General features: G+C 50.6%; 3 protein-coding genes across 3 annotated transcripts in view; all 3 read right to left on the bottom strand.

Annotated features, from left to right (window-relative positions):
- Window positions 1-681, bottom strand: part of VOLCADRAFT_100727 (uncharacterized protein) — a gene marked incomplete at both ends in the record, with an annotated part of 6,772 nt that extends 6,091 nt beyond the window's left edge. The window contains one exon of the mRNA XM_002959253.1: window positions 623-681. Coding sequence (XP_002959299.1) covers window positions 623-681 — 59 coding nt within the window. The remainder of the gene's footprint in view (window positions 1-622) is intronic.
- Window positions 682-10,078: 9,397 nt separating this feature from the next.
- Window positions 10,079-11,349, bottom strand: VOLCADRAFT_100728 (uncharacterized protein; the record flags this gene model as incomplete). Its single annotated transcript, XM_002959254.1, has 3 exons — window positions 10,079-10,141; window positions 10,476-10,592; window positions 11,203-11,349. The coding sequence occupies 3 exons, from the start codon at window positions 11,347-11,349 to the stop codon at window positions 10,079-10,081; spliced, it is 327 nt and encodes a 108-aa protein (XP_002959300.1).
- A 1,743-nt stretch (window positions 11,350-13,092) lies between these two features.
- Window positions 13,093-15,379, bottom strand: part of VOLCADRAFT_108550 (uncharacterized protein) — a 3,217-nt gene continuing 930 nt past the window's right edge. The window contains exons 3-7 of the mRNA XM_002959255.1: window positions 15,224-15,307; window positions 14,873-15,047; window positions 14,606-14,792; window positions 14,141-14,331; window positions 13,093-13,875 (exon numbers count right to left, since the gene is read on the bottom strand). Coding sequence (XP_002959301.1) covers window positions 13,615-13,875; window positions 14,141-14,331; window positions 14,606-14,792; window positions 14,873-15,016 — 783 coding nt within the window. The 5' untranslated portion in view covers window positions 15,017-15,047; window positions 15,224-15,307 and the 3' untranslated portion in view covers window positions 13,093-13,614. The remainder of the gene's footprint in view (window positions 13,876-14,140; window positions 14,332-14,605; window positions 14,793-14,872; window positions 15,048-15,223; window positions 15,308-15,379) is intronic.

A 15,379-nucleotide genomic window follows, 5' to 3' on the forward strand; every position in this document is an offset into this window, starting at 1 on the left:
CTTGGTGGTGAGGAGACGGGGGACTGGGGGAGGGAGGGCTCGGTGGTGAAGGGGGAGAAGGTGGCGAGGGCGGCTGGGGTTGTATGAAGCTGAAGGTGGAGATTGTACTCAAATAGGTTGTATCCATGAAAACAATAACTACGACACCCGAGGCAGGGGAAAGGGTACTAGGAGTCCAGCTGAAGGTCACTGTTATGGGTGCGACACCACTGCTGGGTGTGGTTGTGAGGGTGGCTCCAGATGGCAAGGTGCTGCTTGAGGCTGTGATTACATCACCAGCATTGGGGTCCGTCACAGAAAACACCACCTGCATATACACAGGTTAACACCAGGTTAACACCAGGTTAAGCAGGTTAAGCAAAGCATATACACAGGTTAAGCAATGCACCTAAGGCCCTGACAACTCCGAGTTAAGCTGGTGCAAATGTAACTTCGAATGGAGTGCTTATCAGAACTGATGTCTCACTAGAACCTGAGCTGGGAGAGATAAGGTGACGGGTTACATACAGGTGGGGTTGGATAAGCTGTGGGTAATCCACAGAAGGGGCCGGGTTGGATTAACCAGGGGTTAGTAAGGTTAGACAGTGTGGGTAGGATAAGGGCACCCTACCCCTACCCCTACCAAGGGGCTGGGTTCACTATGACGACGGGTGATCGCGTTAAGTCCGCGTTAGTTCGCATAATGGTGCGAATCTTAGCATTAGGTGCGAATGAGCATGCTTTCGTAACGCAAACAGCTAACGCACAACGGCTATGGAAAAGCGGAAATCGGCCCTCCTGGCTAAAATTTTAAAATTTTTATAATTTTCAGATTGTAAAGGTTCATTTAGAAATAAATTTGCGTCGTTTTGGTCGACTTGAACAATTCATCCGTGCGTATGTTGAAACGCGAAGCATACGCGCATGTGTAGCAAGGCGATACGCACGCGATTCCATATTGCGATTCGTGCGTGTGGGGAGACAATGCGTAAAGCAATACGCGTCCAATCGCACATCAAACGCACACAGTCCGCAAGGCTATTCGCATGCGAATACATGTTGCGCTTCATGCGTATGAAGGCTGATTGCGTAAAAGCCGCCTAACACACACCAAACGCACACATGTCGCAACACAGTTCGCATGCAAACAAATGTTGCGTTTCAAACGTATGAAGGCTCGTTGCGTCAAGTTCAATGCGGCCTAAGCTAACACACACCAAAAACACACGGTTTACCTTTAATTAATCGCATGACATAACAATTCACATGCGATGTTTTATGTGTTGGTCGCATACACACTTCGTTAACATCCACTCAATCTCATAAGAGAATAACATGCTTGGCAGCACTCAGGGGCCCCTTCCGCAAACGAGATCGCACCAGACGCAGCCCTACATCGCACAACGATTCATCATACAATCAACTAGATGCCAGAAAGGCGGCGGGACATGCCGCATGCAAACGCGCACGCAATTAGACCCCCGCTGGCTGTGAGGCAGTTGTGGCGATTGTGAGGCAGCTGACGGAGACGTAATTCGCATCAGGCGCCATCGTACAACGCGCCAACGATGCATGATGCCATCAACTAGTTACCAGAAAGTCGGCGGGGAACGCGGCATCCGAACGTGCACACAATTAGACCCCCGCCGTGAGATGTGTCGGTGGCTGTGAGGCAGTTGTGGGGACATGTCTGGCAGGCTGACAGGGCTTCCAGAGGCATAAACCGCATCAGCCACCGTCGTACGCCTGACCACGATGCATGATGCCATCAACTAGTTGCAAAAAGGCGGCGGGGAACACGGCTTGATGAGTCACGCTCGCTAAGCAACCATCATGGGGAAGGGATGTAAAACCGTCCTCCTCTCGGATGGGTCGAACTACTCCCAGTGGCTTGGCGACTTAGGCGATTTCCTTGCGACGACCAAGTTGAAGAGCTACATCAACAACCCGTCGCCTCCGGGCTGCAACGCCCAAGACACCCTGGAGGAGGATGCTGTAGCAAGCTACATTTCCCTTAGAATATTTTAACAATTACTTTTAACAATAACTGTTAATTCGTTAACGATTCGTCTCAAGTTTCGTACATCTTACGAGCTTCGTCACACGTACCGAACATGGTGATTGTTCGTAAGCGAACCTAACGGGCTGGGGCCCCGGGCCCCACCAACATTATCCTAGTACGGCAAGACCGTGGTAGAGAATCTCCGGCAGGTAGGCCGAGATATAAGCTACCCGGGCGGGGTGCTCTGGCCAGACACTGACGTATCACATTACTAGGTGTTCGGAGTTCAAGACTCCGCTGCCGCCATCTCTAATTGTTTCGTACGCGTCTATGTACGCTAGTGCTTGCCGCTGGGTTGGACTTCTTCCTACTCCGGCGAGGACTGTCAACACAACGCTTCCGCTAAGTCAGTCGACCCGCCAGGTGAGCGACTGCTACAGATGCACAGGCACTCGGCTACCTGTGTCTGTCCTGTGAACTGCCCATGCCGACCTGCTACTTGCTGACTGCTACTTGCTGACGCTGCTGGACGGTGCCACCGGTCTGTCCGCCGTCTGCACGCTGGCCAGCAAGAGCCAAGTGGACGAAGTGCTGCAGGACATGGTGATGCAGCTGAGGCCCGCCACCCGAACCATGCACAGGTGCACACGCTGCACAGCGACAATGGTGGTGAGTACATCACCGAGCAACTGGAGCAGTGGCTGCACCAGCATGGCACCATGCACACCCACTCGGTGCTGTACACCCCGGTGCAGAACGGAGCAGTGGAGGGACTCAACCACACGCTCCTTGACCGTGTGCAGGTGATGCTGCACGACACAGCGATCCCAGGCAGCTACTGGCCGGAGGCTGTGCTCTACACCAACCTCCTGTGCAATGTGGCCCCCTCTCAGGGCCGGGAGGCCACGCCATGGGCACCTTATCACGGTGTACCCCCCGATATCAGCCACCTCCACACCTTCGGCTGCCTGGCCTACATCCGCATCCCAGCCAGCCAGCAGGACAAACTCGGTCCTCATGCAAAGGTGGGAACCTACCACCAATCGGAGCACAGCATGGCCGCCCACCATGTCCTCGTCGAGGGCAAGGTGACCATGAGCAGTGACGTCACCTTTGATGATGACCACCGCGGCCCGGTTCACAATGGGTGGGCACCCCCTTCCGTACTAGCCCCTCCCACCCCAGCGGCAATGACCCCGTCGGCAGCTCTACACCACCCGCCATGCTGCCGACCCCAGCGGCCACCCCACCCCCGGTGACCCCAACACCACCCCTCCACCCCAACACCCGCAGTCAACAGCAGTCCCTGCACACGCTGCTGGCCCTGGTCAGTGACGGCCCGCCCCCCCGACAGCAGCAGCGGCGGCGGCAGAGAGTCGGGAAGTCCACCACTGCTCGGGTGACAGCGCTAAGTCTAATGTGCCTGGCGGCAGTGGCGGTGGTGGAGGCAACAGTGCGGTGCACACTGTCAACGACATGCTTGTGATGGCGGACAACCTGCAAGTGGTCACAGCCGCCAAGGCAGCCATCACCGGTTGCTCCACAGTGCGTGACCTTGGCGAGGCGTGCTACTACCTGGGCATGAAGATCGTCCAGGATGGCTGCAACCGCTGCATCGTGCTCAAGCAGTGGCGCTATGTGGAGCAGCTGCTGCAGCACCACAGCCTGGAGAATGCCGTGCGCCACCGTGCTGCCTCATAGTATGCAGGCTCTGCCAGCCAGCGACGCCCAGCCAACAGTGATTGATGGCAGTGGCTACTGTGTGCTGGTGGGTGAGCTGAACTACCTCGCCACCAGCACATGCCCGGACATCACACACACTCTGAGCATGCTTGCATGACACATGCCCGCCCCCACCAAGGCCCACATGGGGCTCGTGCTGGGCTTGCCGCTGGCACCCCCATGGCGACAGCGGCGGCAATGCCAGCAACTTCGGCGGGTGCAGCAACGCGGACTGGGCCACCGCCGCCGGTCCACCACGGGCTACACATTCTTGCTCGGCAGTGCAGCGGTCAGCTGGAGCAGTCAGTTGCAGTGCACCGTGGCTGCCTCGTCCGTGGAGGCCGAGTACCAGGCCGCCACGGCAGCCGTGCACGAGGTACTATGTGGCTGTGCAAGCTGGCGGGCGACCTGGACCTGTCACCCGGCGCCGTCAACATCCAGCTGGATTCACAAGGTGTGCTCAGCCTCGGCAACAACCCCATCACGTCGGTGCACTCCAAGCACATCGACGTGCACCACCACATCGTGCGTGAAACCGCCGGACATGGTGAGGTTAACGTGCTTCACAGCACGCGCCGCTGGTGATTCAAAAGCAGGCGCGGCGCCAGCAAACACAGTGTGTGCTGAAAGGCCAAAGCGATGGGAGCTGGCGGAAGAATGAGGGAGTGCGTCGCTTCCAGGCGCACTGGACAGCTTTGTTCGAATGGGCTGAGTGTGTTGCGCCGGATATGGAGGTGTTGTATCACATCTTATCGCAGGAAAAGAACCATTTGGCGGATGTCAATCCCGTGATACCCAGGATACTACAGGAGGCTGCCACCGTGTCCGGTGCGGTCCCTGCTCCCTCAGCCGGATACCGTGATACCCAAGATACTACAATTACCCCCCCTTCAGAATTGAGGGCGTCCTCGACCGTTCGTCTATCTCAGGGTACCAGTGAGACGTCAGAATCCACAGGAAACCAGCGGCAGCAGACCGCAACGACCCCGGGTCGGAAATTGAGATGCCAAGTCTCGAGACCAATTTGTTGTATCACGTCTTATCGCAGGAAAAGAACCAATCGGCGGATGTCGATCTTGTGATACCCAGGATACTACAGGAGGCTGCCACCGTGTCCGGTGCAGTCCCTGCTCCCTCAGCCGGCGGCGGGACGTCACTATGGATGCCAGGCAGGCCACGCTAAAAAGCCACGAGCTCTCCAAAAAACACCAAGAAGCCATGTGCAACCACGAAGCGCGGGCCCTTCAGCATGAGCGGGACCAGCTGACAGTGCGGACGGTCGACAACCTTTTGTCCAGAGCACTAAGCAAGTCCGAGAGGGGAGTTGTGCAGCAGCTTCGTGCAGAGCAAGGTCCGCAACCGCCTGGACGAGCACCTGGCGCTCTGCGTCAGGATGTTCACACAGGAGCTGTATGACCTGCACATGTTCCCCTTCGACGTGGCGGTGAAGAAGTGGCGTGAGGCCGTGATCAAGGGGCGGTACCGCATGAACGACTAGCTTCTGATGTGGTGCAGAGGCCTAGCCAGCAACTGGTCGGCGGCTGGTGCAATGCAGTGGTGTTGATGGTGCCGACAGTGTACATATACATAACTTTGCCTTCACGTGCTCATGACGTTATGGACAGTCAAAGTGGCTCCACGCCCTGCTCACAGAGACACTGGCGCAAATGCAGTTAGGTGCACAGAACGATGGTGGTACGGCATGTGTGTTTCCAGACGTCAGGTGTTGTTTACAGCACACCGTACGGCCTTTGAAGGGGGGGCTCTGGGGGGGCCGCAGCCCCCCCCAGCGACTATACAAATAGGAATTGTAACCGCAAGAAACACCCAGTTCATTACTCTAGGGTACTAGGCCCAAAACGAAAAAAAACACTGAGGGTGGGTCGAGCACCTATCTAAATCCCCCTTCCAGACAGGTCATGGCAGTGCGGGTGCAGTTGTAGTGTGGGTGCTTTCACATGGCACTCGGTCAGTCAGTGTGGCGCTGCAATTGCGGGGTCGTGTCCCCCGAGGTGCGCTTTCCTAGAATTTCACGCCCCCCTACAACAGGGCTCATAATATGTTGTATGGGCAATATATTGCAATATATTGTGCAGGGAGTGGACATGCAGTTATGACGAGCGAATAGGAAGGAATTTGTTGTGCAAAGGTGTGCGCTCGGAAGGCACCATGAAAGTAGTTGTTTTTTCATCGCGTTGTGTTACCAGTGATTGGAATTCCCGTGATTTCGGAGCGGTTTCGCTTTGTTTGATATCTGGTGGTACCGCCGGTTCCAACACCGCTGGATCTGGACTAAGTTCGAGTAGTTCTTTTGGCGCTGAATGGGTTCGTGTGTCTCCATTTCGTCAGTAAAATTGGAAGTCACCTATAGGCCGGGCCATCGCCTAATAGGTAGGACCGCGGAATATGTGGAGTATAGGTGATTTCGCGTATATGATCGTATGTATCACACCTATAGGCGATCTGTTGTATACAGCATGGCCTATAGGCCTGTAGGCTATAGGTTACCATGTGTACGCATGCAAAACTGTGAGAGCCTAATAGTCCGTTGTATAAAGGTATGCCTTTATGTAGGCCACTCGTGTATACAGTGTTCGGGGGCAAAGCTGCACTAGCTACACCTTTGACCTCCCTTAAAATGCTGCAAACTATGAGGTCTGTGCATATGAACCGTTTTGTATTCACCCGTCATGCCGAGGCACATGCATCGATGGAGTCCATGCAACGCCGTCAGGCACCCCTCGTCATTAAGACCTGCTAGGAAGACCTCCTATTCGCGCCAGTTGCACCGCAAACGCCTACGAAATTCCACAAGTATTAAACTGTTAATAATTATCGTATTCTTAGGTATCACGCGTGTGTATGCTTTGAAAATACAAAAGTTTTGCGACCGAAACTAGTTTCTGGCTTGCCGGGGTGGCAAGGTCTAAACCTCTTTTCCAAAAGCACTGAAATGAGTTCTGCAAGGTTATAATCTTGTCGGGTCTTTTGCTTGATAAATGCATTCCGATACGGCGGTGACAGGAGGTGGCATCTACGTCGACTTGAAGGCAATCCTAAGACCAATGGGATGAACTAACAGATTTAAATTATGTTTCTTGGCTGCGCTAAGTATTTTCCTAGGCGAGAAGTTCATGGTCTGCTGCCGACCCAACCTCCGGTACGACAATGCTAGACAAACGTAGCAGATGTTCATAAATGACTTTTATGTTTATGTCAATATTATTGCTATAGAGGCTCTGGACCGGACGGGTGTAAGATGTGCGTTGGTCGACGCGTTGGCCTTACGAAGAAGGAGAAAAACGCGAAGAGAACACGTGAATTCATATGCATAAGTCATGGATGGCGACGTTTTACGCTCTGAATGGTGATTCCTGCTTTTGTGTTCGGTTCTGGACCTCACATGTTGTCGTACCGGAAAATTTCCTTCCTGTACGGCGGTCACAGGAGGTATCTACGTCGACTTGTATGCAAAACAATTACACCTAGGGATCATATGGCGGTTGCATTGCATGTTTCTTGGCCGCAGCCAGCAGCAAACTCAAATGGAGTTGGGCCATTTGCCCAGAGGCTGCCGCATGGACGACAAGCCAGGCTAACGCAGCTGATGTTCATGAGTGCCCTTTAGGTTCTAAGTATAAAAGCTCGAAAAACCCCTCTTTATATTGCGTTAAGTACTACCGGTAAGGCGCGACCAATACTCACGTGAGATCCCGGGATCGAGCCACGGTTGGAAAGGGTGCAATTTCAATTCTATAGACACTTCAAGAGAGGTAGTGAGGTCGCGCGATCGATCAGAGCGATGACTTGGGTACTACCCAAGTATCTAAAGGGTGACTCATAAGAAAAGCCTATTATGCCATGCCTGTACAGGTCCTATTATAGGGAATCATGTATACTTGCGTCTATAAAGGCAATGTCGTTTACAACATCAAGTATATACATACCTGTATACCGCATAGCCTAAACATCCCTTGCTACAGGTTATGATGTAAAAATGTACTTATAATACTATGCCATACATGATCGTATATTAGGGCATCACTTACACATGCGCCTCTTATGCCTAAGCCTTTAAGTCTCGTATAATATGTGTACACCTTACTGGCCTATATACCTTTCACCTATTTTCCCGAATATCTCGCCTATACAATGCCCGAAAAAATACAGACGTTCGCGGCCTTGTCTTTGTTGTTTGTCGTGTTAGGCCTGTGTCTTTTCTTCGTTCGTTTTCTCTGCTGTCGGTGACCTGGGTGCGTGGAGGGTCATTGTTGCAGAGCCGGTGTTTCAGTTCAAGCCCCTAGTTTTGGCCGCTTGGTCACCCCTGAGCAGGCACATGTTTTGGCTTCCCGTCGTCCCTCTCTTCAATGGGCATCCGTCAGCATCTGTTGAGTGATCCGTCGCGTCGGTGGCGGTGGGTCAGTCTGTGTTCCCTCTTTTGCCTGCGTAGAGGTGGCGCGTCCGCCCCCCCTGCTGCTGGGGTGTCGTTTGGAGGTCGTTGAGGCGTTTGGCTTCGGGAGTTTCGGTGTGCACGCCTGTCTGGCAGCTCTCGCGTTCTTTTGCCCTCTTGCGGGTCGGCGCGATGCGCCGTTTGGTGGTTCAGTATTTCAACCGCTAGAGGGGGTATCTTCTCCTTTGGCATTTGTCTCTGACGCAACAACTAATGCGAGCTTGCGTTAAGTAAGATGGGTTAGTTGTGCGTAAGGCCCAGTGCTGCCCGTGTCCTCAGGGCCGTAATTCATTGCGCGCATTACACTAATAAGCTTATGTTGGAATTGTTGTTCAGCGCGTATGCATTTCTTATACTCACGCTGATCCTTCTATAACGACAGTCACTGTCGTCTTACACTGTGTAAGGCAAAGCCCAATGATTTAGCATCTTCATAACAAGAATCTGTCTTTCTTCCTCCATAATGGTGCACCATTCATTTGCAGGCAAGCAGCGGGAAGCAGGAAAAGGGGGACTAGACGGCACCAGCAGTAAGTTGCCATCATGCAGGTGCATACACTGACATTATGCCTTGCCATTTTACATTCCAAGGACACGAGCGAGCAGAAGGAGAATCGCAAGGAACAGGACAAGCGCAAGGATGGTAGTAAGGATATGAACACGTTATGCCGGTGTCACACCTACAGCCGTCATTGTACGTAACATGCTCACAACTATGTGTTCCTGCTTAAATCATGATTTGTTGTGATCCTTTCATGTGCAGAAATATGCCGTCGTTCGTGAAGATGACACCAGCGGAGGCGAGGATTGAGCGCTTTAGTAAGAATACAATAGTGGCTGTATTGTGGTACAGTTACATGCGCTTAACATTTGTGTGTCCATTTTTTCTGACACTTCTAGACTGTTGAACGCGTTTACATGGTAAGAGTTATGTTGGGGATTTGCTATGAATTCGTACCTGTTATTCAGGGATAGTTCAAATGTATGAAGAAAACAGTGAGTGCTGTGGTTCACAGGTCATGTGCAACGGCGATGCACATTGCACTTTGTACAGCTCGTGTACTGCTATTGTAAAGCTTTGTATTGCACGGTTGGCCGTACAGTTCGCAGTCCCGCACGCAAATCGCAGTCACCCGCCTTAAATTGAAATGGTTTGCGAAAATCCTGCGAATGTATTTGCGAAAGTCGCAAACGCACATGCATTCGCAGGATTCGCAGTCGCTTATGCCATTGGCAATCCCTTGGCTCGCGTTAAAAGTCACCTGGTCGCGTTTAGGGTCGCGTAAAACTCGCGATATCATTCGCCGCATTCGCACCATTCGCAGCCGCGTATGCCATTCGCAGGCGTTTGCGTTACACCTATAGGTAAGCTAACGCTCGCGTTAAAAGTCACCTGGTCGCGTTTACGATCGCGTAAAGTTTGCGTTAGTTGCTTAAGCTAACGCCTGCCAGCCAAAATTACTCAGCTCGTTCGCATGCGAATAAAGATGAAGATGAAGATACGCACAAGCGAACCGGTGCGTTATCAGTGCTTAAACTCGCGTTACATCGCGTTAGCGTCGCCTTAAACTCGCGTTAAAGCCTCTTAACGCGACTTTAACGGGACGTAACGTGATCACCCGTTGCCATAGTGGTTATGGCGGGAGTAAGGGCGGGTTGGGTAGGGTAGCGGGTAGGTAATGCTTGCACAGGGGTTACTGACGTTTTTATGGCATAGGGATGAATACCAAGATGTGAGGTACCATAAAGAGCAAGGAAAAAAGGAAAGAAAAAAGAAAATTTACTCGGAGTCCAGATGCAGGTATCTGCCTGAGATGCTTATCTGTGTTGCCGCTTTCCGATATTGATGGACCTGGAATGTGACTGAGTCCTATACTGTAGTAGCTGGTACACAGTATGGCACACATAACGTCTACAAATACACGCTAAAAGTGCTCCACCAGCATCTCGAGAAGCCTTTTCAGCGGCCAGCTACAACACATACACAGCTTGGCAGGCGGTGACATGCATGTGGGCCATATGGCCAGTGTCAGGCCTGCTCAGATACTTGTAACCTTAATACATACACATACACACACAAACTCATTCATTCTCTCTCTTAACCGTTGGCGTATGCTGATATGCATTTCATGCAACACAGCCACACGCATACACCAGCGACACATAATGTAACAGCAGTGTTTTTGTGCCATACATGTCATGAGTGATCACTGCATGCCATGTTTATGCTTATTCAAGTACATCCATCCGCAAACGCTGGAAACAAATGACAAAACGGGCAACTTGCCTAAACATGTCTAAATAAGCACGCATGCAACGCACCGTGACAGGTACCCCCACGTAGACGAAGATGTTTCCACCATATTGCGGCAGCACCTGACCAGTCTCCGAAACAGTGATTGAGGAGACCACAGGTTGGCTGCTCAAGTCCCCCAGCATCTGCACATACACAAGCGTGCAACAATCACGAATACAGGCAGGGAGGAGTGGAAAATCATAAGGCAGTGCTAGCTTAATTTAATGCGCGTTAGGGTTTTTACTCATACTAAGTAGGGTAGGCTGCCTGTGGCTGCGTTTCGGGTCCATGAAACAGTAATAGGTTGACATGGGTTTTCGACCCACTGCCCAAGGGTAGGAGGAGGTGGGCACAGGCTGCTGCTGATGTGTGGCTGGGACCCAGAAGGGCCCCAGACGATCCAGAACCTTGAGGAGGGGGACTATCGTAGCTGTCGTACAGTATGCCACACACCATCAGTACATATATGCACTAGGGCGCGCTCCCAACATCTAGAGAGGCTTTTCTCGCGGCTTGCTACTATACCGCTGGCATAGCGCTAGCACATGCACAGACACACAAGCAGCACATACATACAGACGCACGTGCACACACAAAGCTGTACATATGTACCTGTGTACATGTATGTATGTTGTTACAGGGTGGTTAACTTCGCCAGCGGCCCCCTTTCCTGGGGCAGTCCCTGCTCTCCCCTGCTAGAGGGGCACCCTAATCCTATGCATACATGTACACAGATATGTGTACACAACGCACCAGAAGGAAGGTGATGTCAGAGTAGTGTCCCCTGGACGGTTCAGATATCCTAAGTCCAACAGCAGTCATGTCGCCAAGATTGTAGCCAAAGTTGCGCCATCCAAGACTGCCGTGTCCGCCATAAATGGAGCATGCAAACATCATCATAATACAGGCGTGACCAAGAAGTAGGTTAGAATGGGTGCATGTGAGTGTTATGTGCTAAAGATGAAAGAGTAGTACACGAATTGGATTCGAGTTTTGGGAGGAGATAGATGCAATCATGCAGTAATGCGAGCAAGTGGCTGGTCGCCCAATTAGCTACCTGCCTTGCTACCTATGCTATGCTAACCCGCACAAACGATGCAGTAGCTCGTTGTGTGCGCAAAGGATTTTGGATATTCGTTCCTTGCACGGTGACACATGCACGGCGACACAATGTCCCTAGACCACTAGACTCAGCAAACAGGAAAACAGGAAGAACTAAAGAAATTGTGTGATGACGCAATAATGTTACTGGCCAGTACGGCCGCCGTACATTCAACATGTAAACCTTTCTCATGTCTTGCCATCTACCTATCTATCTATCTCAGGGGGTGTTTCCACTTGGATTAAAGGTCACGGATTATGGGTTAAAGCCTGGCATATGGAAACATCCCGCGGATTAGCACGGATCAGGAAGCAAGGTTCACGATGGCTTGGTTATAACCCGCCGGGGTTATACAATGGTCACTAATTAGTGACCGTTGTACGCCCGTATACGAGCTTTTGGCGAAGTAATTTTTTTACATAGCCTTATAATATGCACGTTATTGCCAAATGGCCCAAGTTCAATGAAAAATATATTTGCTACTTGGAGAGCGGCGGCGGCCCGCGGGATGAAGCGGACCGAGTACCAAAGTATTACAGCGGATTACGCGGATTACGACGTCTTGTTGCACCGCCTCTAGAGAAAGGAAATTGGTAGCTTGAAAGGCTATCCTTTATATAGCTCGTAGATGCCTCCGCGGTTCTATTATTGCACATGCTCCTCAAATGTCTTAAAATGGTTCGTATGACAATTACCTATGTATACGTACCTGCATCCCCCTGGTACTGTGAAAACAGTTAGCTCCCCCTGCGCACGCGTGTAAATGCGTACATATCGTGTGAGGTTGCAATGGCAGCAGTGCAAGAAAAGAAGTGCAATAAGTTTAGGGAATCTTTTTGAGACGAGGTCAAGCTAGCTAAGGCGCTAGGAATGGTAGCTATAGCTACTTAGCTACCTAGCTAGCTAAGTGAACAAGAAAGTTTGATGTTTGGGACAGGGGGGTATATCTTCACCCGTGGCCGCTACCCAGCGAAACCCTGCCTCCCCCAGTATTTCGGGGCATGCCCTCCAACTCATAGGGGGTCTAACAGCGGCTAACTTCTTAGGCGGGGCTGTCAGCCGGGCTCATTATCAGCTGCTGACGATAGTTGTCAACGTGGCATAACAGCCAGTTAGACACTGGGTTAGAGGCTGTTTGGTCCTGTTAGGCCCTGTGACTGACATGTACCTGGAGCCCACACTGTTAACAGTTGTCTGATTCTAGGGACTGTTAGCAGCTGTAAGGACCTGTAACAGAGCGCTTTCTGCCACAACAGGATATTGTTGACAGGATGTTACATTCTGGTTGGGTCACCCAGATGCTGAGAAAGAATTTTTGACGGCTGTTAGGGTTTTGGGAATCTAATTGTTAGCAATTGTTCAATTCACTTAAGCTGTTAAGCGTTGCCAAGGGCTGTAGTTGCTAACAGGCCTTGAAAGCTGTTACGAGCAGGGACATGCTAAAAGGAAGTTCCATCATGTTACTGGCTGTTGCCATTAGATAATTTGCTGAACAGCTGTTTAAGGATTTTAATTGCTGTTTTGAGGTTCAGACGCTGTAAATGTTATGAGCTTTTACATGATCCCTGTCCACTGTTAAATCACACATTCTCTTTTTTTTGGAAAGCTGTCTGACTTCATTATTCATGCCATCAGCATCTATTTGCCATCATTGGGGATAGCTTGTACTGCATTTGTAGGCACAAAACCACATTCGTCAGGAATTATATACATATGTATGTATTACACACAACAGTCTGGGTCGCCCTGGTCACCTCACTTGCTCATCATGTGGAATTGTGCAGTATAGTGCACAGCCAGCTGGCCTGTACAGGCATCTATTGTCTCTATTCTTTACAAGTCTGGAGGCTGCTACCAAAATCATCACAGCAACAGCAGTACCTTTTCTTGGCATGCAATTATACACACATGTTCTTCAACAACCTTCACCTGTGACCTGTTTCACACTACTACTGCACTGCTTCCATTTTTCCTAGTGAACACCTACTACACACCACTGAACCACATAGCTCTAGACTGCAGCTGCCCACTTGCTCTGTATCCCTGCTCATCAAGGAACCTCTCTAAGCAACCAACGCCAGCTTGCCCTTGTACTGGACCATGGAGTCATTCCATAGAACATTTGTGCAGCCATGGGAGAAAGCCCACTCCTTGACCTGCTGCTTGCTGAATCTGCCAAGTAGGCTCTGCAGTGGAAGCTCTACGACCGTGTGCTTCTTGAGCTCCTTGCCAATCTTAATGGTACCACTGGGCAATACCATGGAGGTCTTCTTGCTGTTGTTCACCCTGTGCAGAATGAAAATGGACACCTTGTCCGTGTTTTCCTGCATCGTGAATATGGATGGACCGACCAGTGCTTATTCAATGTTGTGGACATGTATGAAAAGAAACATAATTATTATGTTATTAGCAGTAGCATAAAATGCATAATCCAGCAGGCAAAGACATTAATTTCAAGCAGTTCATGGTTGCACTGCATTGCAGCTGCAATGTATGCCACACATGCTTACATTAATTGTATGTTGTGAGGCAGCTGCAGATGACAACATGGTCATTCTTGCGAAGAAATATCAAGCCTAATTAACTTACAAGACTGCCAAAGACCACACCGCCAGCTAAGAGCACAGGACTGTCCTTGCCCTCAACAATGAAGACGAACTTGTCATCTTCATTGTTTAGAGGCCCTAAGCTCTTCTGCAAGCTTTCCAGGTGCGACTGTGAAGACTGGTACTTCTCAAACTCCTCTTCATCAGCTCCAAAGGAGTTGAATCTCAAAGCATCTGTTGGCAAGGCATGCACATATCTCATGGTTAGTAAGGTCTTCAGCTGCAGGTATGATGTATGCAGGCATGTATCTTTCATGGTATACATATTTGAGGTTTCAATACAAGCAAGTTGAAAACCCAATAACCCCAAACTATAACTAAGTCTCTCCTCTTATCTCTGCATTTACACATAAGGGCTAGAATGAATTTGCAGCATACACAGTAGCAGGACATTGAATCCCCAAAAAAACAATTGTAATACTGTTTCCAAAGAACTCTTAGTACTCACCCTCCACATTGGCCTGCTGCTGTAGATTTCCAATCCACTTCTTGCAGTTGTTCCATCTCTCAATCAGGGACTTCCCGACAGGTGCATGTATGTCCTGGTCGGTTGCTTCTGAGTCCAAGTGGAAGCCAGCCACGGTTCTGTCTCGCCCACCCAGCGTAACCATGAAGTCCTCAATCTCCTTTTCGGTCTGTAGTCAAGCATGAGCACCCATGAGTATTGAGTGACAGTCTTTCAAAGACGAATAATTCAACCCTGCCCCAAACTTACCACTTTCAAGTAGATCTTGGATGCTGAGTTGTAGTCGTCCCCATCTCCTTCTTGGCTATCCCAGCTGTTCTTCCTCTTCCGGGGGTTTGGGTTGGCAACCGCCTTAAAGGCTGCCTCAAGCCCATTGATTTGGTGGCACCACATGTACCATCTTGGGCTTGAATCTCTCCTTGAACTGTAGATTCATTAAGCAGTGCAGTGTTGTACCTCTCAGTAAGGAGAACTTAACATATAAAACGCAGCAGATACACAAAACATCCTCAACAAGTGACTGGAATGGTTGTGTTTTTGTATTGTAACATCATGTTTAGTCTGTATTTTCACAGTAAAGCAACAGGTTTCTATGCTTACCGTTTTGAGGCTCACCCTGTTGACCTGCTGCTGGTCAAGAAGGTCTCTCTCCCTGAAGCCCATTTCGTAGAGGGTGCTGAACATCATGTTCAGCACCAGTGCATGCACCGGTACGTACCCTCTACGAAATAGGCTTTGAAATCGGCTGTAGGCCGT

This window comes from Volvox carteri (genome assembly GCF_000143455.1).
Source record: "Volvox carteri f. nagariensis unplaced genomic scaffold VOLCAscaffold_145, whole genome shotgun sequence".
NCBI classification, from domain to species: Eukaryota; Viridiplantae; Chlorophyta; class Chlorophyceae; order Chlamydomonadales; family Volvocaceae; genus Volvox; species Volvox carteri.